This window comes from Lepidochelys kempii, chromosome 10 (genome assembly GCF_965140265.1).
Source record: "Lepidochelys kempii isolate rLepKem1 chromosome 10, rLepKem1.hap2, whole genome shotgun sequence".
NCBI lineage: Eukaryota > Metazoa > Chordata > Testudines > Cheloniidae > Lepidochelys > Lepidochelys kempii.
The window spans coordinates 70204638-70231803 of NC_133265.1; the positions used below are offsets into that span (position 1 = coordinate 70204638).

The 27166-nt window shown below is 48.2% G+C and overlaps 2 protein-coding genes across 7 annotated transcripts in view; one reads left to right on the forward strand and one right to left on the reverse strand.

The window, feature by feature from the left end:
• Nucleotides 1-128: 128 nt before the first annotated feature.
• POLG (DNA polymerase gamma, catalytic subunit) lies at nucleotides 129-22921 on the forward strand. Its single transcript, XM_073304155.1, has 23 exons — nucleotides 129-326; nucleotides 1535-2189; nucleotides 2633-2828; nucleotides 4084-4251; nucleotides 5214-5360; nucleotides 5903-5982; nucleotides 6615-6797; nucleotides 7392-7543; nucleotides 7875-7998; nucleotides 9068-9292; nucleotides 9837-9957; nucleotides 11157-11234; nucleotides 11548-11667; nucleotides 12309-12469; nucleotides 13968-14021; nucleotides 14429-14546; nucleotides 15155-15290; nucleotides 15448-15694; nucleotides 16165-16287; nucleotides 17030-17198; nucleotides 18692-18900; nucleotides 20672-20832; nucleotides 22312-22921. The coding sequence occupies exons 2-23, from the start codon at nucleotides 1597-1599 to the stop codon at nucleotides 22374-22376; spliced, it is 3630 nt and encodes a 1209-aa protein (XP_073160256.1). The 5' UTR covers nucleotides 129-326; nucleotides 1535-1596; the 3' UTR covers nucleotides 22377-22921.
• FANCI (FA complementation group I) overlaps nucleotides 18235-27166 on the reverse strand; it is a 44527-nt gene continuing 35595 nt past the window's right edge. For 5 of the 6 annotated variants that reach the window (XM_073304151.1, XM_073304153.1, XM_073304149.1 and 2 more), the window contains 4 exons: nucleotides 26347-26430; nucleotides 24762-24857; nucleotides 23911-24036; nucleotides 21820-22876 (listed from right to left, as the gene is read on the reverse strand). In XM_073304151.1, the coding sequence (XP_073160252.1) occupies nucleotides 22811-22876; nucleotides 23911-24036; nucleotides 24762-24857; nucleotides 26347-26430 (372 nt within the window). In that variant the 3' untranslated portion in view covers nucleotides 21820-22810. Of the gene's footprint in view, nucleotides 18321-21819; nucleotides 22877-23910; nucleotides 24037-24761; nucleotides 24858-26346; nucleotides 26431-27166 lie in introns of those variants that run through there. The other variant, XM_073304152.1, reaches the window with a different exon arrangement.

A 27166-nucleotide genomic window follows, 5' to 3' on the forward strand; every position in this document is an offset into this window, starting at 1 on the left:
GGAAGCTGAGAATGCGGCCTGGTCGCTGTGGATGATTCCATCCACGCCGAGGACAGGGGGAAGAGAGAGAGCCGGACACCCGGAAAGAGCGCCCGGCGGTCTGGGTTGGTCCATTCGGGCACCGCCCCCTGCTTGGCCAGGCTGATCTGAGCTCGGTTGCAGCCTCGAGACCTGGCTCGCAACGCGGCCAGCGGCAACTGCCCCGCCGCTGCGCCACCCCTGCGGGCCGGGCCGAGCAGCCCCGAGCGGCGGAGCCAGCGGGTGGGGGGAGCCACCCCCGCAGGCTGAGAACTATGCGGGGTCCGGGGGAGGGTGGCTGAGACCCGGTGAGGGGAATGGGGGGGATGAGACCCAGGGGGAGGCGGTGAGGGGGATGGGGGGGAGGCTGAGACCCATGGGGGGGTGAGACCAATGGGGGAGTGAGGGGAATGGGGGGGATGAGACCCAGGGGGAGGCGGTAAGCGGAATGGGGGGGGGAGGCTGAGACCCATAGGGGGGGTGAGACCCATAGGGGGGGTGAGGGGAATGCAGGGGATGAGACCCAGAGGGAGGCGGTGACGGGAATGGGGGGGGGAGGCTGAGACCCATAGGGGGGGTGAGACCCATAGGGGGAGTGAGGGGAATGGGGGGGATGAGACCCAGAGGGAGGCGGTGAGGGGAATGGGGGGGAGGCTGAGACCCATGGGGGGGTGAGACCAATGGGGGAGTGAGGGGAATGGGGGGGATGAGACCCAGGGGGAGGCGGTAAGGGGAATGGGGGGGGGAGGCTGAGACCCATAGGGGGGGTGAGACCCATAGGGGGGGTGAGGGGAATGCAGGGGATGAGACCCAGAGGGAGGCGGTGAGGGGAATGGGCGGGGAGGCTGAGACCCATGGGGGGGATGAGGGGAATGGGGGGGATGAGGGGAATGGGGGGGGAGGCTGAGACCCATGGGGGGGGTGAGACCAATGGGGGAGTGAGGGGAATGGGGGGGGATGAGACCCGGGGGGGGAGGCTGAGACCCATGGGGGGGGTGAGACCCATAGGGAGGCTGGGTGAGGGGAATAGCAGGAGGCTGGGGGGGGGTGAGGCTGAGACTATAGGGAATTGGGGGGGGAGACCCTGGGGGATGAAGGGAGTTCCCCTTTGCAGAAGGGGAGGCTGAGACATGTAAGGGCAGGTTTGAGGGGAAGCTGAGACCCGTTGTGGTTCTGGGAGAGGAGATTGGCAGAGAGATCCCTGCAGGGTAGGGACGGTCCCATGGATGGTAGGGAAAAGCCAAAGGGGAGGAGCTTTGTGATGAGATACATGGGGTTTCATTGACTCAGGGTAGGGTGGAGTGAGCTTCTGGAATGGGATAAGCCAGGTAGTTGCAGTATCACGTTATAGCCTTGTCTACACTGGAGGGTTTTTTCTTAAACGGCCCGTGCTGGTTCTGCTCCAGTGTCGCTCGTGGTGGCTCCAAGTGCTCAGGTTCTTTGGGAGGGAGAGGAGAGGGGAGCCTCAAATGAATTCTGCTAAATTTCAGTCCTTCTGTTGGGCTTCTCTTTGCAGACCTATCCCACCAAAAAGGGCAGACTCTTGCCCGTTCTCCATGTTACTAAAGTTTTTTGAAGATGACACATTTGCTCTGGAGGAAGTCAATAGCACGTCTGTTTCCATCACTGAGAGCCAGGCAGCGGAGATGTGCCTCAGGTTCTTCTGCCAGTCGCCCGGTGCAAGAGGAGGTTATGCAAGATTCTGGTACCAGTCAACGGCGAATGAACCCACTAAACATCCAGATGCTGTCCAAGGTTCTTCATGAGCAGATTTTTCGGGGTGCTCAGGTGCAGTACTCAGATGCTGACATCAAGAGGAGTGTGGAACATCTGCAGAAGCATGACCTGTGGGGCAAAGAGACAGCCACGCTCCCTGATGTAGAGCTGCAGCTGCCCCGCATGTATGGGAGCGATCTTGATGAGCACTTCCGAATTCTGGCGCAGAAGCAGAGCCTTCCTTATTTGGAAACTGCTAATCAGCTGCTCCACTGTGAGGTGCCCCCCATGCCCTCACAGTGGGCTTGGGAAGTTGGTTGGACACAGTATGGACCCAATGGTGAGAGGAAGGCTGTAGACTTCCCTGAAGAACGAGCCTTGGTGTTTGATGTTGAAGTGTGCATGGCAGAAGGCCGTTGCCCAACACTGGCAGTTGCTGTTTCTCCAAGTGCCTGGTAAGATGTGATAACTGTAATATACAAGAGAAGCCACAATACTAACTGTTACCACAGTGGACATGGATGGAGGAGCAGCAGAGCTGAGCTTCTCCGTTGTGCTAAATACTTGGTTTGATAGGGAGTAAATGGTCCCATGGAGCTGTAGCTATTGGACATAGGCCAGTTCTAAAGCCTATGTGAAATTCCAGTTCGATTTAGTTAGTGAATTCAGTGCTGGTTTCACAGCCTTGGTGCATGAACAGGTAAAACTTGGGCAGCAGCTGTGCAAACTTCCCTACGCTGCTTCCTGCCAGTGTAGCTCAGCCCTGCTTGAAAAGTCAAATTCTGGGGCGGAAGAGGAATTTGGCTCATCCCTCCTTAGTCCTTCTACTAAGACTAGCAGAGGGGAATCAGTCTTCACAATTTGAAGTAATCCAGAATATAATGTGGTTCCTTTCCAGGTACTCCTGGTGCAGTAAGCGGCTGCTAGAAGAACGCTATACCTGGTCCAGCCAACTGACTCTGGCTGACTTTATCCCACTAGAAACTGCTCTGAACTCAAGCTGTCTCACCAAACAGGACTGGACAGAGAGATTGGTGGTGGGTCACAACGTCGCCTTTGATCGAGCACACATTAAAGAGCAATACTTGATCCAAGTAAGTACTTTCCTAATTTATGTCCATTTCATCCACCTGCTTTCTCCTTGGCTCTGTGCATGGGTTTGAGGAAAGCCACTTAGGACCTGATTTTCAAAATTGAGTGTATACAATAAATTAGTTAAATGTATAATTTATTTTACAAAGTTAATTTGCTAGGGCAGTTACTGCTAGCTACATTTAACCAGCCACTTGCATGTACGCTCACCTGATCTGCATCTGCAGTTGTAATTATACACAAATTACGCATGCTTTTGTAAGTATAATTGCACTCACCTAATTTTGAAGGTCAGGTTTTGTGCCTTAGTTAACTGTAAGATAGGAATAACATCACTTCCACACCTCATGGGAGGGATTGTGAGCTTTGTTCCATTAAGGGTTGTGAATTGCTTTGAGATTCTCAACTGTAAAGTGTTACAGAGGCAGCAGTCTGCCTCTTGGTGCTTTTCAGTTTCCTTTTCCTGTGAGCCAAAGTATAAGACATTGTGCTTAGCATCAGGAAAGTCATGAAGACCAGAGCTGGCAGATGACATGGACTTCAGTAGTCCAAGATCTGCGACAAAAATAGCTTGTAAGTAGTGGAACAAAGCAAGACATTTTGGTAGCATCTTGGTTTACTGCCATAGTACAGGCCTGGATTCTTTCATTTCTGACCCGAGGAGCCTTTAGAACACAGAAGGAACAAGCACTCCCATTGCTGCCAGAGTTGTACAAGGGCTTGGATCTGTGTGATTGATTTCAGGGCAAGATGTCCAATCTGGGTGTCAGATTTTGTCAGTTCAGCATGAAGAAGAGCAAGATGTTGAGTCTTAAAGTCAAGTTCCAGTTGATTGCCTGTGTGCACAGAACACTAGCAGCTCAGTCACTGGACTGCCTCCCCACCATCCACCTAGCTCCATTCTTGAGAAGCCTGAGTCCATGAATTGTGAAAAAGGCAGTGGCTCCTTGACTGCCTGTTCTCAAACCCAGCAGTTCTCAAACTGTGGGCCAGCCAGAGCTGAAGCCAAAGCCCCAGCGCCCAGGGCCAAAGCCCCAGGGCCAAAGCTGAAGCCCAAAGGCTTCAACCCTGTGTGGCAGGGCTCAGGTTACGCCTGGGGCTGAAGCCCTTGGGCTTTGGTTTTGGCCCCTCCCCACCCAGGGCAGTGGGGCTCAGGCTTTGGTCCCCTCCTCCTCGGGTTGTGTAGTAACTTTTGTTGTCAGAAGTGGGTCACAGTGAAAAGAACTTTGAGAACCCCTAACTTGCTGTGCATTTTAGGGCTCCCGAATGCGTTTCCTGGACACCATGAGCATGCACATGGCCATCTCAGGGCTGACGGGATTTCAGCGTAGCCTCTGGATGGCTGCTAAGCATGGCAAGAGGAAGGGATTGCAGCAGGTCAAACAGCACATGAAGAAAACGCGCAGCAAAACTGAAGGGCCTGCTGTGAGTAGGAGAATCACTGAGGAAATTTGTGCATCGCTAACTAGTGCTATAGAGCTTAACTCTTCACTTTGTTTTCTTCACTAACATAGAGCCTTCACTTTGTTTCCTTAGCATTTAAAAGCCTCCCCCTTCCTTCCCCTCCACAATGGACCTAGCTCTGGCCTTCCCAAAGGAATGGTTTAATGGATGGCTCCATTACATTGTCTGAAGGAAAAGAGTCTGTAATAAATGTTTTATATTGTGCTGTTACTGGCCATCTCTGTAAACTCCAGTTGGGGTCTAAAAACTGAGCTAGGCTCTTTATTACATGTGATGATATAGGAGGTAGAAAGGGACTGCAGTCAGAACTCTGCTGGTGACCTAGTGCATAAGGCACAGTGGAGCCATCTTACACTCCTGTAGCTTCAAAGGAGTAGGAAGTGGTTGGTGACAATAAAGCCAGTAGCTCTGACTTGCAAACACAGGAGGAGCAAGTCTGTGGAATAAGGGAGTGTCCTTTTACCTTGACAAAAACAATCTTGCTCCACTGATATATGTTCGGAATACTGCTGCAAAGATTATTGTCCTCGCCTGTCACTGTGACCATATTATCCCTCCATTGGATCCCCCTTCTCTATTGCCTTTGTGTCTTCTCCCATGCTACCCCTTATTGCTCAGAAGGAGCTACCTGTAAACATTTGCAAAGCTACCTCATTATCCTCCTCCAAATCCCCTTCCAAAACTCTCCTTTGCCATGATGCCTACAAAAACCTTAGATTATACAGAGACTATCTGTTGTGAGTTTGCACAGTGCCTAGCACTGTGAGATCCTGGTACATGACTAGGGTTCCTAGACACTATAGTAATACAAATAATAATTTGTATATAGTCTGTTTTCTTATCATAACTGTACTTTAGATATATTATTTAGCTGCCAGTTCTTTTCCTGCCCTGAGCTGGCCTGCTGGCTTGTCTCTTTACAGATTGGCTCATGGGACTGGGTGAACATCAGCAGTATTAACAACCTTGCAGACGTGCATGACCTGTACGTTGGGGGTGAGCCGCTGGAGAAAGAGGCCCGTGAGCTGTTTGTCAAGGGGAGCATGAGTGACATCAGACAGAACTTCCAGGTAAGGGTGAGCAGCTTCTGGGAGAGGCCAGGGGAGGAGCCAGGCCTGGGGGATTTCTTTAATTATAAAAACAAAACTCTCAGCAGGAATAACATTTGCTAGCAGCATGTTTTCCATTTCCTTGTAGTGGCTTTTGGATACATACAAAGCATCCCCAGGAAAGATGGAGCACTTTGTGCTACTGTTAGTATGGAGATGCTGCCTGTGGAGACTACTAATGATCAGGGCAGTTACAATTGGGTCCTTTTTCTTGCTAAGTTGGTGCACGTTTCTGTCTCCCAGCACATTGCCAATATGGCCATTGGTTGACTAAGATTTGCATGCCTCTGACCCAGACTACTGAGATTTCTTTCCCAGGGAGAGACCTGAGGGGAAGTTTGTGAGGAAGGGGTAGAAAACTGTGTTGTGGAGGTATTTAGTATAACTGGATGACAGTCACAATGACACTAAGTTATTGCACCCCTGGGCTCGACCAGTTCATTGCACTATGCTCTATACACACAGTCTAATCTTCCTACTTGTTGCCTGTTTCTGCCCCAAAGGAACTGATGAAGTACTGTGCCCTTGATGTCCAAGCCACTCATGAAGTGTTCCAGAAGCAGCTGCCACTCTTCATGGAGAGGTGAGGAGGAGTTTGACCTCAGCCAACACAAAAATTAACTGTTGCAAGGAGCCATGAAAATCTGGCCACAGATACAGGGAATTTGGCACAGTTGCTGCAGTCTTATGCAGTCATGCTGAGGACCTGAGTTTGATCCTCTTGGAGATGTGGGGTAAACTCATTTCCAGCTTGGCGATCAGCATCCAAGTTCTTTATGTTGTGGAAAGTTGCAATGGCAGATGGGTGCCAAAACTCTGGGGCTGCACAGAGCCCCATTGCGTGGGGACCCTGATCCCTCTCTCCTGGCTAGAAGGAATAAGCATCATAATTTCACACTCAGATAAAATGGGCAGCTCTTAATGAGAGGGATCCTGTAATGAAGCTCTCGTGGATGGGACTGAGGGATCTTGTTGGTGAAATCGACTTTCTTTGCTTACCCTACATACATATTCATATTAAGGCCTTCAGTAATTGCCGGTGTTGGAGGGCAAAAGCCATAGACCGTTCCGGGCAGTAGCGTGAGGTTGGGAAACTCCTAAGTGGAAATAGAGCTGAAGTTACAGATTTTGTATCTTTAGTTGTAGAATAGCCTAGTGCTTACAGGCCAAATGCCTTCTGGGTTGTGCTTAATACCATATGTATTTGTGCTGTAGATGCCCACATCCTGTGACCTTTGCAGGGATGCTGGAAATGGGCGTTTCTTACCTGCCTGTCAATCAGAACTGGGAGAGGTACTTGGATGAGACTCAGGACACCTATGAGGAGCTGCAGAAAGAGATGAAGAAATCCCTGATGAACCTGGCCAATGATGCCTGTCAGCTGCTTTATGAAGAGAGGTACCAGCTGGGTCAGCATCATGGCAGGGGGAAATGCAAAGGAGGAAAGGGCTTAGATCCTGGCACTTAGTGCAGGGAGAGAAAGCATTTTTCATTTTAAAACAGCAAAGGAATTTACTTAGCATTGATACGACAATAGTGTGTTTAGATGGCTAAGGAGATTGTTGATCACCAAATCTGTCCCCATATTCATAAGGGCTGGCCCTCAATCCAATCCCTAGCAGACAAGTGTTCACAGCTCAGAAACTATCTTTAGAATTGGCACCAGCTTGTTAGCAGCCTCTGTAGAGGCTGAAGATTCAATGGAGACTGGATTTCTGAGTGTTCAGTCTGGGCGAGGCATGTTGGCAAAGGGTAGTATGCGGGAAGCTGGCATTGCTGTGGTCCACTGCTTTTATTCTGTTCATAACTCTCAAGTTAATGCTTCATAGGGAAAATAGTCAAAAATTAGGTCTGTGTGTATCCCTCCTCGTCCCTGGTAAAGTAAACTGGAACCAGGTGTCAGAATTCAGGACGTCGGCGGAGTCTAGATCAGGCAGAATGTAGAAACGCAAAGCCAAAACAAGTTACATGTAATGTTGTTCTGCCATGCAGATATAAGGATGACCCGTGGCTATGGGACCTGGAGTGGGACCTACAGGAATTTAAGCAGAAGAAGAAGAAAACAGTAAGGAAGAAAAATGAAGATGTAAACAGCGAGCCAGCCAAAGTGGTGGAAAAACCGTCTGCCCTAGAGTGGCAGGAAGGTAGTGCTCTTGGTGCATGCACATGGTGGGGAGGTGAGGGTGGAAAATGGGTTTAATACCAACTATCTCTAAGCTCTAATGAGGTTGCAGGAAAGACATGTAGCACAGAGTCTAAGCAGTGGCAAATCTGAACCATGGGAAAGTCCAGCTGTCAAGTAGAGGCATAGTCAGTGTAACTTTCTAGAAAAGGAGGAACAGAAACAACTGAGCAAACATTGAATCATGTATTAGAGTGCGCTGTCGGAAAGGGCACTGTTTCTCATCATGCTGCATTCTCAAGTGGGTGCAGAGAGAACATCTCTTGCTGAGGTTATGTTTATTACAAAATCAGATCCTGGTCCCCCCAGTGAAGAGGAAGAGCTGAGAGTCCCTGAGAGATGGGCCTTCCTGGAGCATCTGAAGGAGACTATCAGTTTGCTACCAAAGAGAACCCAGCACCTGCCAGGCCACCCGGGGTGAGTCATTCAAAAGGGATTTGCATAACTCACCACCTAATGGTGACTTCGGTTTGTAGATGGAAACATTTCCAGCTGCTATTACAAATCTATGGATGTGTTATCTGAGCTCCTCTTCCTGCCCATGGGGCCAGGGTATTCCAGCTGTCCAGTCCTTTCTAAATGCCTTTGTTGTTGAGCATTAAATGTCTAACAGGTGGTAGAAGGGTAGATGAAGTGGAGAGCCTGGAAACTGAGTGGATGAAGTATGTACCTTTTGCTTCAGAGGCCAGGGTTACACTCTGGCTGTTGTGAGATTAGTGGGTCCCAGTTTAGCTTTCCGTAGACAGGAGATCATCTCTGGAAGCCGCCACTAAGAATTGGGCACATTTAAGTGTTCCACTCAAAGTGGCCTGTGCTGAGCCAATGTGGAAATTTAAATTGCCTTCCACTTCTAGAGAAGATGGACCCTCCTGCATGTTGGAAGCATTGCAGCTACCCCACGGCCCTGCTATCTGGGGTTGAAGGTATACTCAACATATACATTGTTCTATGCCCAAAGAAAATCTGAAACTGCCTCTCAAGGCTGGCAGTTCTTGAGAATGGGTTCCTGAGCTGGAGCATGTGCTCTTCCCAGAAGAGAAAGAGAAATCCCCATACTCCCAAGATTTCTCATACTCCACTTCAATCCTTTGTCCCAAAGAGACACAAAATATTCAAGCTTCTCCAGACAAATGGCAAAATCATTCCCCTGTCCCTTAGACATGCAGCACTTGGAAAGTGTGTGCTTGAACATGTAGGTAGGAGACAGCCACTTAATGTTTCCTTTTGATGGGAGAGTTCCACTCAGATGGTCTCGCATTTGCTGATGGTCCCATTGATCATTCACTGGATGTTGATCAACTAAGTGAGCCCGACAGATGTGCTGTCCTAGGCTAAAAGATGAAATAGGATGGACCACCTCGAAACATTAATAGTGAAGGGAATTTCTCATGTTGTCTTGTTAACCAGGAAATAAATGGGGAGGAAACTTTGAACTGCTCTTGAAGCTTTTCTCCCCAACCTAATTGTTACTGTCTTGGGTCTCTAGATGGTACCGTAAACTCTGCCCACGCCTGAATGATCCAGATTGGGTGCCAGGTCCCAGTCTCATGAGCCTTCAGATGAGAGTGACACCAAAGCTAATGAGACTAACCTGGGATGGTTTCCCACTGCATTACTCTGAGAAGCATGGCTGGGGCTATTTGGTGCCAGGGAGGAAGGACAATTTGCCAAAGAATCTCTCAGAGACAGAAGAGCCATCCTGCCCACACAGGTAGGAGAGAGAGAGATGGGATGCGCTATCTAAGGAGATGTCAGCAGTAAAGCTACTGTATTCACCAAGCTGGAAGAGAGTCCCATGTTGCTAAGACTTCTGATCTTTAGTGGTTATTTGCTGAACAGGTTTGGGGAGTGAGGTTCTGGGAAGAAGGTCAGCAAATTAATCCAGAGCTCCAAAGTCTCAAACTGCTTGTCAATCAAACAGGGCAGTAACCTGAGGGCATTAAAGATGCATCTATTCCTCCCTGAACAGAAGCCTGTGCTTTTCTCCCTTCCTATTAGAGAAAAAACCTTGCTGGCTAAGCAGTGTTTGGCTGGGAATCTTGGCCTCTCCTTCTGAGGGATGCTGGGGGGTACGTTGCCCTTATTTTCATCTTTTTATCTGAACAAATGTCCTTGTGGAGCCTGGTAACTGTCCTAGGGCGCTGCTTGTGGCGGTAATAAATTCCACTTCAGATGCTCAATATGAAACCTGTCTCTGCTCCCAAAGACACAGGTTCCTGAGTACCATTCATCTCTCGTTTGCCTTCTCCCTCTAGGGTTATTGAGGATCTGTATAAGGAGCATTGTAAGGAGAGAGGGAATGAGCAGCCTGGCTCACTGAACACCTGCCTTGAAGAGGAGCTCATGTTAACAGATAACAGCACTATCTGGCAACAGGTAAAGCTGGGTTTGCTGGAACTGAGGGACGAAGGGAGTAGAGGCTCAGAAAACTTGTCCAAGGCACCTGTTCCCCCTGGAAAAGCGTGACGGACGTCCACCTGTTTGAGTGAGAAGAGAGGGCCCAACTGCCTTTGGCTCCTGCCCTGCAAATGAACCGGCACCTTCAAACAAACCAATTATCCCCCTGGGTTCCTCAATCATTTTCCCTGTGGCTGGCTTTCTCGATTAGCCTTGACTGATTCACACGGGGGTTGCTTTCAATGGTCATTTCCCTGAAAGGAATCTTGATTTTTATTATTTTTTCTAATATATGAACAGAACATTAAAAAATACCGAGTTCAGTTCAACTCCACTGAACCAACATCTGACCTCTTCACTCCCATAGTCCCTCTGGTTTTCAGCTACTAAAAGTCTGGCCAGGTGGCTACCCTTCTCAGAGATTTGTTAATGCCAAATCTTAGCAGCCTGTGACTTGGAGCAACTGAGAAGTCATTTCAGAGAGGGTTGAGGGAAAGAAGGGAGGGTCTGAAGTAGTGAGAAGCAAGAGAATTTCTTGTAGCCTGGAACAGAGAATCCCATTTTGGAGCCCAGAGGCCCTCTTCTCACAGACATTCACTAAACCCCCATCCTGTTCTGCACAGCTGCTTTCTTGCTGGTTAAACACTTTTTTGTGCTTATATCCAATTAAAGTGATGTAAGAAAGGGGACTGGCCGGCTTGGATGGGAATGGGGTAGAGAGCCTCTTTCATCCCTGCTGCTGATTCAAATCCAGCACAGTGATAAGTGACAGAGTTCTTGTCCTCTGATGGCTCTTCAGCAGCCTGTGTGAAAAGAACTGGCCTCCTTGCTGAGAGTCTCGGCAGAGAGGCCAGAGACTAATAGCTATGGAGCCTGAATTCCCCATTTGCCCCAGGGTGGTCTCTCCAGGTCATTACTGCACATTATTGCCCTGCTGCTTCCTAGTCTGTACCTGTTTCAAGGATAAACAGATGCCTAAAGTCTTCTTAGATATCAAGCTGACACCTTTCACCAACACACAACTCACTTTAAAAATGAGGAAGCTGGAGAGCTGTGGGCGCAACAATGGTGCTGGAGAACAGCAGCCCCATACTATAAGAGGTTCCTGGAAGAGCTGTCTGGGAAGCCAAAGAACATACTAAGAAGCTCTCTGATCCTTTTGTCCCCTTTGTTTCCAGGTGGAGGTGCTGAGCCAGGTGGAGATGGATACTGATCTGGAAGCTGAATCAGACAGAACAGCTAAAGGGCCCAGACAGGTAAGTGGAACGTGGGAGTGTGTCAGTTAACTGGGATTCACTGAACAGGTGCTTCTCCAGGCAGAACAAGAGGACCCAAGCTCCTGCATGGCTGACGAGGAGCAGTTACCTCCATAGCAAGGTCCCTTTAGGATGCTGCTCTCAGGAGTCCAATGGATGTCTCCATTGTAGTGTGTGAGGAGTCAGGCTTTTATTTCCCGGTGCTTGTGTAGTTGAGTTGGCACTATCATTAACTAGGTGCTTCCCCCACCCCTGAGGCTTTTCCTTCTTCTGGCTCTAAGTTTAGCAAGTGTCTCATTCTGGATGGTTTCAGGGAGAGACTGCTTACCTGGAACTGGAGTGTGCGGAGAGCCAGCCTATATATCACCATGGCAATGGCCCTTACAATGATATCAACATCCCTGGCTGCTGGTTCTTCAGGCTGCCTCATAAGGTGAGTGGAGTCCATAGAATGCTTCTTGTTTGTTGCTGAGCCCTCCGTGGAGTGCAGGGCCTGGCGTTTGAGACCCATGGCTGGCTCCAAAGGGGGAGCGAGTGACATATCTGGAGACCATTCCCCCTGCACTGACCCAGCTATGCTCTTGCTGTCCTCACTGGGGTGTACTGAACAGTTCCCCACTGAAATGCACATCAAGTACATACCTCACGTTTCAGATGAGACTGTACTCAGCCTCCCTAAAGCCCTTTACTGGCCTAACTGGACCAAGTCCCAGCTCCTCACTTTCTCCTTCAAGGCTTTGCACGGTCTCTTCTTCTTCATCCTCTCTGCTCTCCTCTCCCCTCCTCCCTCTATGGCTCCTCACTTTCCCTCCTCCCACTCAGGATTGTGTACCTTCAGCTGGATTAGCCTCCCAGTTCCTGTCTGCTGAATGCACTTGCGCTCCTTCTTCAGCCTCCACTTCTTTGATGTAGCCACCTGCCCTGGTCAGCAGCTCATGGCAGGGCTGGTGTTAAGGACGTGCTTGTACAGATGTGGAATGGGGCAGGGAAGTGACCAGGTCTTCATTTCTAGTTAATAATAATAACTGCCCAATGCACGGAGCCAAGCCAACTTCCTTTCTTTTGCTGTTAAAGGATGGGAATGACAACAATGTTGGAAGCCCTTTTGCCAAGGATTTTTTGCCCAGGATGGAGGATGGCACCCTACGGGCCGGCACTGGGGGCACTGATGGGACGAGGGCCCTTGAAATTAACAAAATGATCTCGTTCTGGAGGAATGCTCACAAGCGAATCAGGTGAGATAGACACTAATTCCTCTCCTCCCCCAGTTAAACTGCGAAGTCCCCACCCATGGGGGATCTGCTGCGGAGTGACCAATGATAGCGGGATTTGCACAGGAACTGTGGCGTAGTGCACCTCTGTACGCTGAGGCATTGGAGGAGCATTAGAGCTGATAAGGGAAAGAGCCCTGAAGGCCTCTAAAGAGGCTGATCCATGGCACAAACTTTGCATGCCTAAGAAAAAAAGGGATTAGGCAAAGAGCCCAAATGAAACTCTAATGGGTGAGACCAGGAAGGGAGCTTAAACAATGAGCAAGCAGACTGGGTCAAGAATCCTAGTGCTGTGGATCTGGGGCTGGAGGGGCAAGTGTCTTCAACTCCCAAGAAATGCAATGGCAGTTCAACAGGTGCTCCTATGGGTAAGGGTCAGGGGAATGTCAAGGCCCAGCTATATCTAATATGGACAAACTCTCCACTAGGATTCCTAGGGACTGGGGTGGGAGGATTAGACATTTAGTGCTGCAGAAGGACTGTAGATTTGTAATAGTCTGAGAGTACATTTGCCCCCACTGTTAGCACTTCCTGACAGGAGTCAGGCAGGTAAATGCACACGTTGGGGGGTCTGGTAGATTTGCTACTAACTCCTCGTAGCAGAGTACAGTAACTTCAAAATTGTAACATGCCCCTTGACCACTGCTGTTTTTTAGACAGGGCGCTCCTCCCATGTTAAATATCACTGTCTGTTTCCTTACAGTTTGCTGTGTGGGGTTGTATCTGCCTGACCACATTACAGGGGGCTAATCTGAACTGTGGTACTGGAGATGCAGGATCTGAGGGAGGAAAGCAGGTCCGAGGGATGAAGCCCCATCTCTTATCACAGCCTCAATGTCCTATCCTGTGAATGAATGATTTTGCCCCATGGTCTGGATTAAGCTGAAGTTTTCATCCCTCCGTTTAAAGCATTTTTTCCATGTAGCATTCAGTTAGAGGTGGGAAAACAGCAAATGTCTGAGTGGCTCCTGATCACTCTGCCCATTGGTGACACCTTTTTACTCCTCCATAGTGAGCAGCAGCCATTGTTAATGGGAATGGGTACTAACTGGGCTGTAGGAGTGTGGGCAGTGCCAGAATGTGCTGCTTCAACCCAAGCAAGAGGACAGATCTCCCACAAACTAAATCTTTTGGCAGTCAAAAGTACCCAAAACCCGCTTAACTGATCATTAAAATTGCCTTGCCCTCGGCACATGCTGGCATGGCAAGGGCTAGAAGCACCGTGGAGACAGTATGCTCAGCTCTAGTGTGTGGGCCTTGAGCAGCTGAAGGAAAGAACCTGAGAAAGGGGATGCAAACTTGGGGGTGGGGGAGAGAGACTGGGTTCCCCAAATAGAATTGAAGATCCAGGGTGAGATCTTCCCTTGAGGGGTTTTCCTGGCTCAGCTGCTGCTGTTCATGGCCTTTCTCTTCACAGTCTGTCTCACTGGGGCCCTGCCCTCATGTGTTCTTGTTTCGACAGCTCCCAAATGGTTGTGTGGCTGAAGAAAGGGGAGCTGCCTCGATCAGTAACTAGGTATGTGAGGAAATGCCATACAGGTCAGTGGCCTCTGTTCAGTTAAATCTGACCTTTGACTACTGGACCTTTCTTTTTCTGAGGCTATGGGAACCTGAATCCTTAAGGGGGTCAGAATTGGGGCAGTACAAAGGGAATAGTCTCTTTCCTAGTTCCCCTACTTCCTCCCATCAGTCTCAACTCTCTGGCCTGTGTTGACCCTGGAACTAGCTCAGCAATCAGACTCCAAGAGGGGATTATAAAAGGACTTTAGAAATGCAGTCCCATGTGATGGATCTTTCTTGGCTACAGCCACTGGGAAGTCCCTTTCAGTTACTGATTCTCAGTGTGGGAAAAGCCAGAGCCAGGCCGCCTTCATTCCTGCTGCTCTCCAGCGGGCAGGCAGTGACACTCCGCTTCTATTCCAGACATCCGGACTATGACGAGGAGAGTAATTATGGAGCCATCCTGCCGCAGGTGATAACAGCAGGGACCATCACTCGTCGGGCTGTGGAACCCACCTGGCTGACTGCCAGCAATGCCCGGGTACAAAACTAGCTCTTTTTGTGTTCTGGAGAGGGATTATTTGTGGAGCACAGTGGTGTGGGATTTCTCCTGCCATACAGGGCAGGATATCTCAAGCTAGCGACAATTGTCCTGGATTAGAAATCAGACTTGGGGGAGCGGGGGTATGTCTTGGGTTGGGTGTGAACTTTGTAGATCTCAGAGGCTGGTTCTATAATTCTTTGCCCTCTTGCCTCGCTGACATGAGTTGGCCTAGTAACCTAGGGCTGATGAGATCCAGAAGCTCAAGGGCTGAGAGCAAGACCTCAATGAAAAGGGAGTTAGAATCAGTGGAGACCTTCTAGACTCCATCTGGGATGCAGAGGCCCTTGCAAAGGAATGCGGGTAAGAGTGGAGCAAGGCAGTAGCTGGTCTCCTTGCCTGGATTCCCCTTGTCAGGAGTGTCTCTGGCTGACATTTCTGTACTGGAAGAGCTGTGTGCTGTTAACACCACATGATACGATCTTCCAGGAAAGCAGGATGCAAAGGCCAGACAGCCACTGGAGAAAAGTTGTGTTTAGCCTGGCAATGGTATGGGGAAGGGAGGTGTAGGAGGACGTGCTCAAAGTGGCATCAATCTATGTCCGCAGGCTGACCGGGTAGGCAGCGAGCTTAAAGCCATGGTCCAGGTCCCTCCGGGCTACTACCTTGTTGGAGCAGATGTGGATTCCCAGGAGCTCTGGATAGCTGCTGTCCTCGGGGAGGCTCATTTTGCTGGCATGCATGGTGAGAGGTTCAGCTGGAGCAGCACCGCCCTGCGATCATGTGATGTGGACTGCAGTTAAGATGCTGGGCCAGGATGTAGCATTGCCATGGTGATGCTGTGAGGTCTGACTCAGACCCCTTTCCTGTTTGCATTAACCTCCTCTCTCCTGCACCCCAGGCTGTACTGCATTTGGCTGGATGACTCTGCAGGGGAAGAAGAGCAACGCCACAGACCTGCACAGCAAGACGGCCTCTACGGTGGGGATCAGCCGGGAGCATGCCAAAGTCTTCAACTACGGGCGCATCTATGGGGCAGGCCAGCCCTTCGCAGAGCGCCTGCTTATGCAGTTTAACCACCGGCTGACGCAGCAGCAGGCAGCTGAGAAGGCTCGGCAGATGTATGCAGTCACCAAGGGGATCCGGCGGTGAGTGCTGCCTTGTGGTTTAACTTAGCAAAGCTTTGATGTAGAAAGCTGTGGGGAGTGTGATCTGTCAGTGGCATTGTTGCGTCCACTGTTGAAGGAGTTGGCCAGAAACTTGCCACGCTGTTAGCTCAGTCTGTCTCCAGCTGGGTCATTCCTCCTGGGATCTGGACCAGAAGAGTCCTTTGGTAGGTTGGCTGCCCCTATGGAGCTGCCTGAGATGAAACTGTCTGTCTCTGACATAGACAAATCCCTCGTAATGAGGTGAAGGTAGAGCACATTGCAGGCTGCTGGGCTCTCTTAGAGTCCTGGCCTAAGTGTCCTGAATCTGGAGCTCATGCTTTTTGCCAATCAAGAGTTAATTAATTTGAAGCCTCTGAGCTGGCTTGCTCAGTTCTATAACCATGAATCTTGTTCCTGAAACTCCAGGATATCTCAGATGCCGTTTATCCCTACTGGTTCCTATTTTCCAGGTATCACCTTTCTGAGGAAGGGGAGTGGCTAGTGAGAGAGCTGGGCTTACCAGTGGAGAGGGCAGAGGACGGTTCTGTGTCTTGGCAGGACGTGCGAAGGATACGGAGAGAAACCACGAAGAGGTGAGGGAGCAAAGCTCGAGAAGAGCCTCCGTTTGTGTGAAAGGGAGTGGGGGTGGGAAATGGGATGCGCAAGCCCTCGGATGTGTGCTGTGCCAGTAACAAGGGGAAAGGAGAGCTGGTATACACAGGAGTCCTATGTCCAGAAAGAGGATGCTGGTGAAAGAGGCAAGTCAACAGCAAAGGCGGTAAACCATTTTCATCAGTAATGTCTAGAGAATCGGGCAAGTCAGTAGCTCTCTCAATCAAATGAAATTGGAGGCCAAGGGCAATTTTAGCTTTTGTGCAAGGAAAGAGACAGCCATGAAATAGTCAGGCTTTGGTCAGATTTCCCCACCAGCCTCCGCCAATGCACTTTAAGCCTAATCTGCAACATTCCCTGCTATTGCAATCCTGATCTTTCCTCCTCCCGTCTGTCCCCACAACTCAGCAATGCACCTTGTCCTGACCTGCAGCATCCCTGGTTTTCCAGCTCAGAACCTCCATGTAGCTCTGCTGACACGTTTCTTCCACAGAATCTCCTGCTCCTTTAGTTAGCGGCTTCCCTTCCTGCCAGTCTGCTGATGTGAAAAGCTAACCTAAGTCATAACCCTAAGTCTGCAGAAGTGAAAAGCTAGTGCAGCTGAGCCCCTTATTATCCATAGTGACTTTCATGACAGCTCTGACCTCAATGCCTCTGCAGAGACTGTTCTGTGACAGGTTCCTGGGGGAAGATGTAGTGACACTTCTATTCCCCACACCGCAGGTCGCACAGGAAAAAGTGGGATGTGGTATGCCAGCGTGTGTGGGCTGGAGGGACTGAGTCAGAAATGTTCAACAAGCTGGAAAGCATTGCTATGTCTGCCTCACCGAGAACCCCTGTGCTGGGCTGCTGCATCAGCAGAGCCCTGGAGCCACCTGCGGTCAAGGGTGAGGTAAGAGCAAACCCTAGCCTGACCCCCAGCTCTGACTTGGCCCTGCAGAACTCTTGCTTTCGGTGATTGTCAGTTTGAATGAGATGGCCTTGGCACTCCCAGCTAGCCACACTCCATGTTGCCGTGCTGGGAACTGGAGTCCGGACAGGCTAACTTTGTAGGAGTTAAGTCACTGCATCCTGCTCTATTCTGTTCAAAGTACGAGTGGCCATGGGACTGCTGGCTGGTTACCAATACTGCCCTGGATTGGGAACAGTTTGGATCATCCTGTGGAACCACAAGTTTATTGGTGCTCAACCCGTATACGTTTTGGTGCTGCTGTAGTTCTCAGTAGTGCTGCCCTGGGGCAGACAGTGATGCACAGCAGCTTTGCTTGAAAGTTTTGTGCTACAGCAAAGAAAACATTTAACTTTTAGGACACACACGCACCACTCCCCACCCCCCGTACTCAGCATATGCTCTTGAATCAATGGTCAGAAGCTGAGTTACAGACTGAATCAAAGCTAGGTTCTTACAGTGCCTGTCATACCCCAGGTGTCTCTGCAGCTATGGGGTAGACAAGGGGGTCTAACCTGCCTTCACTTGCACCACTGATGTCAAGGAAGTCACACAGGTGTGTAGGCAGAATTGGGCCCTAGTAATTTAGGGCCTCTGTAGTCAAATGCAACAGCGGCAGATCACAGAGTCTGCAACATTGCAGCCACTTCCCTTGCGGGAAGGAATATGGTCAAGACAATGGGATTAGCCCCAGTGCTTTCTAGAAACGGCCACAGGCATTTTCATTTCCCCCCAGAACAGCCTGTAAAGGGGTAGGTTTAAGTCTCATGTGAAGGATGGCATCTTCAAAAGTGCAACGTGCACCCAGTCCTGGTGAAACAACTAAACCCCAGGGCCTTGTGAGTGGGAGTAGTGCCTGCTGAACCCATTGACACCATAGAGGCCTGTGAGAATGTGTCATATCCTCAGGAATAAGAGAGAACATAACAGGAGTTCAGCATACTCACCAGCAAGTAGATAGCTGCAGTAACTAGTTGTAAATGGCTCCTTCAGGGGTGAGGCTGCTTGCTTCTGCTAGATTTAAAGGGTCAACGCCCCCACGAAAAGCATGCTGGGAACATGCTCCTATAAAAGGGTAATTGTATAATGAGGGTTGGTTAGTGTCTAGGAAATAACAAAAGTTGTTGCTGTTGTATCCTATCATTCTATTACAGTGCCCTTCTGTAATTATGTTCAACTGGTATATAGATATCTTGCACAGATTCTGCCAGCAAAGTTCTGTTTCTCTCCAGTGGGTGTGCTTGGGGTTTTGGGTTTGTTTTTTTAATGGGATTTTGTATAGTCAAACACTGCCCCAGCAACACAACCCTTTCAGTCTTGTTATCACCAACTGTTCCTATCGTGTGACCCCACGAGAACAGACTTCCCCAGGGAATGTGCCTGCTCTAGGAATCTGTTTTGGAACCCTTCTAGCTTCTGGTTTGTGTTTCCTCCAGTTTGTAACCAGCAGAGTGAATTGGGTGGTGCAGAGCTCAGCTGTAGATTACTTGCACCTAATGCTGGTGTCCATGAAATGGCTCTTTGAAGAATTCAACATTGATGGGCGCTTTTGCATCAGCATTCATGATGAGGTGCGCTACCTGGTCCAGGGTGAAGATCGCTACCGGGCAGCCCTAGCCCTGCAGATCACCAATCTCCTAACACGGTAAAGTCTCTAAAAAACTCAGCAGCATTCCAACCATGCTGTTTCATAGGGGCAAAACTGCAGGGCATGTGCTTCCTGATGGGACAGAATAGGCGGAAAGCGGTGGTATGGTAGGAAAGTTAAGAGATGTTTTGTTAGTGAATGTGGAGTTGGCCGAAAGAGTCAAGTTAGCAGCACCAGAGACTGAGTTCCTTTTCATTCACCATCCAGGCTACCACAGGCAATTACAGATAAAGCTTCCCCCTTCTTGTGGGCCTCACTCCTGATCTAAACAGAGATCTATAAAGTGCATCCGATGAAGTGAGCTGTAGCTCACGAAAGCTTATGCTCAAATAAATTGGTTAGTCTCTAAGGTGCCACAAGTCCTCCTTTTCTTTTTGTGAATACAGACTAACACGGCTGCTACTCTGAAACCTGTTATAAAGTGAGAGGGGCAATCAGGCTCTGTAGCAGTCAGTCCTTAACCACTCTGCTAACAGAGGCAAATTGGGGTACTAGAGTTTGATGTGAATACCCCCCCCCACACACACCCCAATTTCACACAGGCCCAACAGCCCTTGGGTGGGAATTGAACTAGAACCTAATTGCTTTTAAAGTTCCAAATCTTGAAGGCTTGTGTGTGTCAAAAATCTTCCCTTATATAACTGAATGCAGAGCAGTTCAGCTTCATGGCTCTCCTAGCAGGGGCAGGAATGTATGTCAGTACCTGCAACACTGCTGTGCCAGAAAATGCTCCTATGCTGCTCCTGGCACGCGTGCACGTTAAAGCCCTGTACTGCCACAGCAGAAGTGACTCCTTCCTGGTACCTGGGTCCTGCTACTAGTAGCTTTCCATTATGTGGCTGCACCGTGGTCACAGCAGTGAGGCAGCTCTAGTGATTCAAACCCACATGGTTTTTAATTTGTAGTTTAAAAATTAGTTTTGAGATAACTTTACATGAGTCCCCTTATCAGCACATCCCAGCACTGTTACAGTGAAATAGACTAAAGCAGAGCTGCTTGCTCTTGCATCTAGTTAAGTATGCCAGTAAACAGAGCATCTCTGTGCCCATGTGGTGCTCATGCCTTGGCAGCAGTGGACTTCACACTGGGAAAATTTCACACACACACACACACTCTCTCTCTCTCTCTCTCGCGGAGGATTAACTGGAGTTAAGTGTCTGGATTCTTCCTTTCTTAGAAGGGAAACTGAACATACCTTAGCTCTCTTCCTCCCACCTCCTCTTCAGCAATACCAAAATCCTGTTACTGTGTAGTTATAAAGCACTTTACATCTTCAAAGTGCTGTGCAAATAGGATGCAAAATAATCTTTAACAACCCACTAACGTTCTTTGAAGCTATTATTACTGCAGGCAGGGCTAGGCTTGATTAAAGCAGAAGTTCTCCTCCCTCTGTTAGAGGGTAACAAGCTTGTTGCTAACTGTGAAGTCAAGGTCCTTACTACCTTTTAAAGCCTGATAGAACCAGCTCTACAGCCACTGGGAGTGTCAGCACTGAAGGAAAGCTCTTGGCAAACCAGCTGTACCACCCAGCAGTTGCCTTATGGTGGTTGCTAGTAGAATAAGTCTGCCTTGATGAGTCTCCCACCTGCCAGAGCAATCTGAGGATCTCAGAGTAGTGGTGGATATAGTGAAGAGCTGTGACAAAGCACTAATTGGCCCACTTGCAGGTCTGAGGGTAGCTCCTGCAACAGAGCTCGAATCAGCTGCCCACCATGAGAAGGGAAAGACTCTCCTAAGTATTTACATGCAGTGACTCTTACTCTTTCAGGTGCATGTTTGCCTACAAGCTAGGCCTACAGGATCTGCCCCAGTCAGTGGCTTTTTTCAGCGCTGTGGATATTGACCTGTGTTTAAGGAAGGAGGTGACCATGGATTGTGTAACTCCATCAAATCCAAGTGGTCTGGAGAGGAGATATGGCATCCCACTAGGTAAGTATCATCTCACACAAGCTAGGCATGAGAAGCAGATTATAGCTTATTGAAGCATGAACAGCTAATCTCCCATATGTAAGTAGCAGCACTTGCTTCTAAATGCTGTCACAGAGCTGTGTTCAGCTAGGAGCTTTGGTTGAGCATTGCTCTGTCACAGTCACCTGATAGGTACAAACTACTTACTGTAAAAACAAAGCACAAATTCCCATAAGGCAGTTGCCTGGCTCTGTACAAAGACCATGCACGCTGAAAATGACCACATATTTTCTTGTACCATCTGTTAGAACGTTCCTTTCTCAGCACCAAGGCCAGCCTGCATTTCCAATCCAATGGCACGATGTGGAATTCCCAGCTAAAGCCTGTTCTGTGTGTAAATTCTGGGGCAAGTCCTAGAGGACTGCCACCTCCCTGCTGGGTGATCAGTTTGCACACGTTACTGCAAACCCCTCTCGCTTGCTGTCCCTTTGTCACCCCTACATGTATGTCCACATTGGAGCTGGAGATGTAGATTCTAGGTTGAGTAGACATACCCATGCTATCTCTGATCAAGCTAGCATGCTAGAAATGGAGCCACGGCACCATAAGAGGCTAGCCAATCAAGTACATACCTTTGGTCTCATGACTATATTCAGTGTGACTAGCTCATCCTGCTACCTGCACCCTCATTTCTATTTTTAGTGCTCTAGCTTGTGAGCTAGTGTGGGGGGGTATGTACACTTGACCTGAAAATTACACCTCCAGCTCCAGTGTAAACACCTCCTAAGACTCTAGTGCTTCCGTCTCTCTCCCATTGACTGTTCTTAGCACAGCACAGCCTTGTTGAGAAAGCTGCAGACAATTCAAGCTGAAGTCATACTAGTACCCACCAATTCAGGATAAAGTGATGATTACTCATCACTTGACAAACATCTTAATTGATGCAAATAACTTAAGTAGCAGCTATTTAAATACCTCCTGAAATGTGAGACTGTTCTTTCAGGAACCAACTGCCTAACTCTAGAAGCATAGATGAGCAGGCAATTAGAAAAGTGAATGGTTCAATGCATTGCTTTTAAATAAGCCATGCAATACCTCTTTAAACAACCTTTATTGGTAAAGCTTAAGCCAAAGTGCATTTTAGGAAAGACGCAACAAGTGACAAGTCCTAGTGGTAGGAACCTCTGACTTCTCTCCAGGACCATGGACCAAAGCAGCCAAGTGTATTACAGCTAAAGTCAGCAGAAACAAGAGAACACTATAGTCCAACCACAGGAATATTAATAAACTTCTCCTTTTTTTTCACTGTACCACCATAGTTGGCTTCTCTTTACATCCTACAGCTGCAGGGATCTTGTATTCACAGAGGGAGCATTAGGGCCTTTAAAGCAACAAAACAGTGGAAAACATGGTGTTGGCAGGGGTCTCTCACTTTTATGCTGTGGGCTTTCAGAAAGTGCCCAAGTGGAAATAATTTAACAGCTTACAACTGTCTTTCAGGTGAAGCTCTGGATATATATCAGCTTATTGAAATAACCAAAGGCTCACTGGAGAAAAGAAAATAGAGCTGGAGATAACCAGACTGTAAGACTCTCAAACAATTAACTTATTGGCAGGGAGTGCCAATGCTTGTGGTCCTTGCAAGGACAGGGCTCCTGGTAGTAAACCAGCCCAGTTGACAAATCCTTGTCTTGCTCTAAGAAGAAGGGACTTGGCTGAGGGAGAGGACTCCATTGAAGCAGCACATTCTAATGGCAAAGGCAGCTCCCAGAACAGTGTCCAAACAGCCTACCCAAAGCTGAACTTTTAGCTATAAAATACAAGGTCTTGCACAGATTGTGCATCATGGGCCAGCATAGCTCAGGCAGCCGAGGGAGAGTACTTGTTTTCCATTGCCAGAACAATTTCTTTATAGGTACAGTTGTCCAGGGAATTGCTGACAGTCTGCAACAGAAAAGCTGTGCTGGGTGAGTGTTACTCTGACAAGAAGGCAGAAGCTCTATTTTTTTCGTCGTCTTTTCTTTTTGGGTTCCTGGCTCTCAGCTGGCTGTTCTGCTGCAACAGTCTGGGGGGGGATATCAATAAAAGCATGAGTTATGCTACTGAAAAACAGGCTTATGTGGTTCTAACTTAACAGTTTATCTACTTCAAGAAACCACTCACACGGAATGAGAACTAGCTCTGTTCTTTCCACATCATGGCCAGTGTTCCTCACACAGATACTGCTAGCAGCCCCATTAATGCACGCTTGTTTTATCTGGAAATCAGACTGAGTATAAGACCTGAGGCAGGAGCCTCCTTATTTTGTTTGTAGTGTCTACCCCAAAAGGGCCCTGACCACTGTTGTGTTACAGTAGATCCCTAAGGGAACAAACCGATTAAGCCTCTCGGAGGCAGGACATTCTAGCACTCTCACAAATGCATCAGTCAGAGGGGAACAGATTCCTTTCCTGTGGAATTTAAAGAAGGCTAATATGCTACTCTGCCTTCAGCACTGGAAAGCAAGATAAGGCAGTGCTTCTCTTGAGGTTTTTGTTATAAGTTTATTTTATCCTAGACACACACTCCCCCATCTTGGATACAAGTCTGTTAGGCCAAGAGCAGTCTGTAAAATGCAGCATGAGTGCCATTGAGTTAAGAGACATCTGTAAACACTGATAGTCCTAGAGCCAAGAAGCACTAAGAGTTTAAAAGCACAAGTCATACCGTGCAAACCTGATTTTTTTTCCACCCACCCTAGAAAATCAATAGTTAAGGGGAACACAGCAGAATTAAACTGTGGGCTTTTCTAAAGTACTGCTATAATGTCTCTGTTTTATTTTAAACTGATTCATTTGAATTGGTACTGGCATATTGAGTGAAAACTAGCTCAGGGCAAAGTGTTGGGCTAAGCAACACAGTGTCACGTTACAGGGATGGCAGAGTTGGGTCTCTACCATTTCACTCATTAAATGGGCAGATAGTAAATTAGGGATTCCCCTTTAAAGATGGAACTAGGGCAGGCTCATTTTACACTGATTTCACACACATGGAAAGCCCAGCCTCAGCTGGATCTCAGAGAGAGTGAGCCCTGGCACTTGCTCTTGTGAGAGTTCTGACCTGGTCATTGTCTGGTTCGTTCTCAGCATCTTCAGTGTTCTTCTCCTGCAGCGCACTCTCTAGTGTGGATGCATTGATGCGGAAGTCCCGGGAGGTGCTCAGCTTCATGTACTGCATCAAGTTCACCTACCGTAACCAAAAGACAATGAGTATTTCAAGGCTGATCGCTAGGAGAGAATGCTACAGCATTAATACCTGTTGTAGTGCAGCTTTCTACCACTGCCTGCTCCTCCCGCCTAGTGCCAGGGCAGAGTCCCTGGTCACCTTCCCGCCAATAACAGTGTGTGACTGTGGCAGTCCAGGTGATGTTTTCACACTCCCTTTCTTCCATCCTGGGTGTGTTCAACATCCCCTGCCTCCACTTTCAAATGGGCAAAGCCACCTACCTTATGGGTTTTTTAAGGGGGTGGGAGTAGGCAGGAACCCTAAATGTGTATATTACCCTGATGTCATCTCAGCTGAGAGCCTTGGCTAGGGATGTTTCTTTCACTGCAGTTGAGATGAATGAGCAGAGCAATGGCATTAACCTTTTCAGTTTCTACTCAACAAGAAAATACAAAATGGCTAAGTCCTCAGAAAGCGTATGCTTCTCCAAGTGCCTGCATTGATGCCAGCTGCCTGAATGTAACATCAATTTAGAATAGAAAGTCAGGCCAGGATTTGTGAGAAAGTTGCCATGATGGTGAATTCCTTCTGTGACCAGTTGCATTGATAACAGCTGTAGTAACATTCATTTAGAAAACCAAGAAGAGGTACAGCAGCCTTTCACAGTGATGTTGCTTTGCTGTATGTATGTCATCTGTCCTTCAGCCACGCAGAGCCACAGACTGCTGCAGAGGAGGGCAGATTACCTTTGACTTTTTGGAGAGGTGGATAAGAAATTTCTCATACTGCTCTATAGCAAAAATCAGGTTTGGGATTGGCTTGGTCTCCCGAAGCACCTTGGCCTGTAATACAAAAAAAAAAAAAAAAAAAGAGGTTGGACATGAACACTGAAGGCTCCCATAGTAAACTTAATGCAGTGTGAGCAGCCCAGGTATGTAACAATGCACACATTCATCTGATCTTCATCAATCCATCAGTCTGGATTTCCATAACCAAATGGAAGAGATTTTAAAACCTATTTACCACAGTTGCCAATTGCTTAAAGGCATTATACAGAACTCCACTTTCTCATGTCAAGGGACATAGTCATAGAAATGGAAGGGACCTCGAGAGATCATCAAATCCAGCTCCTTAGGCTGAGGCAGGGCCAAGTAAACCTAGACCATCCCTGACAAGGGTTTGTCCACCTCCCCTGGAATTAGAAAGTTCTTCCTAATAGCTAATCTAAATTTCCCTTCCTGCAGATTACATCCATTACTTCTCATCCTGCCTTCAGTGAACATGATGCATCATTACTGTAATTCTAGCCCATCTCTGGTTCAGACAACCCCAGATTGTCAGTGAACGACTTCAGTACTACACCACTGACACCATCCCTTCCTCTGTACCAAGTATCAACTCCATACCAAACCTTGCCAGTTTAGGTTCAGGATTGTTTTTAAACCAACTGGATCAGTACCACCTTTGGAGCAGGTATTCCATGGTACTTCTCCATGGCTTTGAACTCTTCTGACCATTCCCGAGCTGGGTTTTTCCGTTTGACAGCACCCATTTCCAACTCACTGCATTTCTGCTCCATTTATTTTCTGTTATGACCTTCACTTCTAATAATCAACCAGGAGGCAGCATCCAGCTCCAGGTAAATCTGCTGTCCTTAGCAGCATCACTTTACCTTCAGGGAGCAGTGAGGAAGTCATTGTCTTTGCTGTCCTCACTACTTTTTACCAGCAAAGCACTGGTTCACTTGAATGGCACAGGAGTGTCTGACATTTGACCAGCTGGTAAACATAACAGTGGATAGCAAAATGCTTTGATGAATATGAAGGGTCACACACCTTTAACCAGTGTAACTAACCCTCCAGTTCCCATTCACACTTTTCCAACTCAGTCACTTGCAATTGCAATTATTGACCTCATTTAGTCAAACGAAGTGCTCCATCTTTCTCAGGAAACTCCAGCAGCACAGAGAGCCCATCAGCACATTGAAACGGAAATGTGCCGGTATTGCCAACCCCAAATGTTCAAAGAAAGAGTCAAGCACCAAAAAGTCATGAGATTAAAAAGCTGCTTTTGTTGTTTGCCTTGTTTTTTGAGCCTTTAGGGTGGCACTGGGGTCATATTTTCCAACTTTTCTCCACAGCCAGGAGGGCTACAAACTTTGTTTTTACTTAAATGAAAGGTGAGTTTGTGGTGTATTTACCTGCCTTCCAGAGACAGAGCTTTAAGAAAACACCAATCATCACAAGCTCCATGATAAAATCTTAAGAATCGACAACATTGCTATTTCCGCTGCATGCAACCAGATTCTAACAGGGAGTGAATCAAGCTCACCATGACTGTAGCAATTGCAGCAGTTTCATCCTCTCTCTTCTTTTTCTTCTCCCCTGCAAAGCTCAGGCTTTCACTGTGGATGTTCTGAAGGAAGAAAGCACAGGGCACAGCATCACAGGGCTAGCAAGAACAGCCCGTAGCCAAATCATGGCAGACAAATGTCTTCTCCACGTGGCTAGTTCAATGTTTACAGCTCACTGAGGGATTTGGAAGTTTACAGAAGTGAGAAGCTAACAATACTGCCAGAGCCAGGGATAGGTGTTTATGCCAGCTTCCCCCCATTCCTCCCCCAGCTCTGCCAACATAGCTTAACCCCGAGCTCCAGCTCCCCCTGTAATTCCAGCTCTGGTCTCCCCTACATGGCTCTGGCAATGCCCCTTGGTCCTGACCTGAAGCGCCCCTTGCTCAACCATACATAGACGTATCTGTCAAAGTACCTTAATCCTGACCCATGCCATCACCTTGAGCAGAGATTGCCAATTATATTAATGTATATGGTGTGTGGCTGTGTTGTATTTGGAGTCTCTCTTCCATTTGCTGTTAATACTAATACCAAACTTACCCAAAGAAGCCACATGTCAGTATCCACACGTGCATAGAGATAGAAAGTGATCTAATACATGGCTTAAAGACCAGCACACAGCCACTTCCCTCCCTTTCCCAAGCTGAAATCAATATTCTTGCTCTGTCTGCGCAGAAGTTTAATCCCTTCATTACTGAAGAAGAATGTGTCTCTTGCCATGCTTATATGGCATAAGCTGAAGCTTGGAATGATCGCAGCCTCAAGCCACACCATGGAGGGTTCAGAAATACAGGCAGT

What these genes read in the sequence shown, in the direction of transcription:
- POLG (XM_073304155.1), top strand. Translation starts at nt 1,597, where the DNA reads ATGACACATTTGCTCTGGAGGAAGTCAATAGCACGTCTGTTTCCATCA. An exon ending in CTGCCTCGATCAGTAACTAG is followed by an intron (nt 14,022 to 14,428) that starts GTATGTGAGGAA and finishes CTTCTATTCCAG; the next exon opens with ACATCCGGACTATGACGAGG. An exon ending in CGGAGAGAAACCACGAAGAG is followed by an intron (nt 16,288 to 17,029) that starts GTGAGGGAGCAA and finishes CCCACACCGCAG; the next exon opens with GTCGCACAGGAAAAAGTGGG.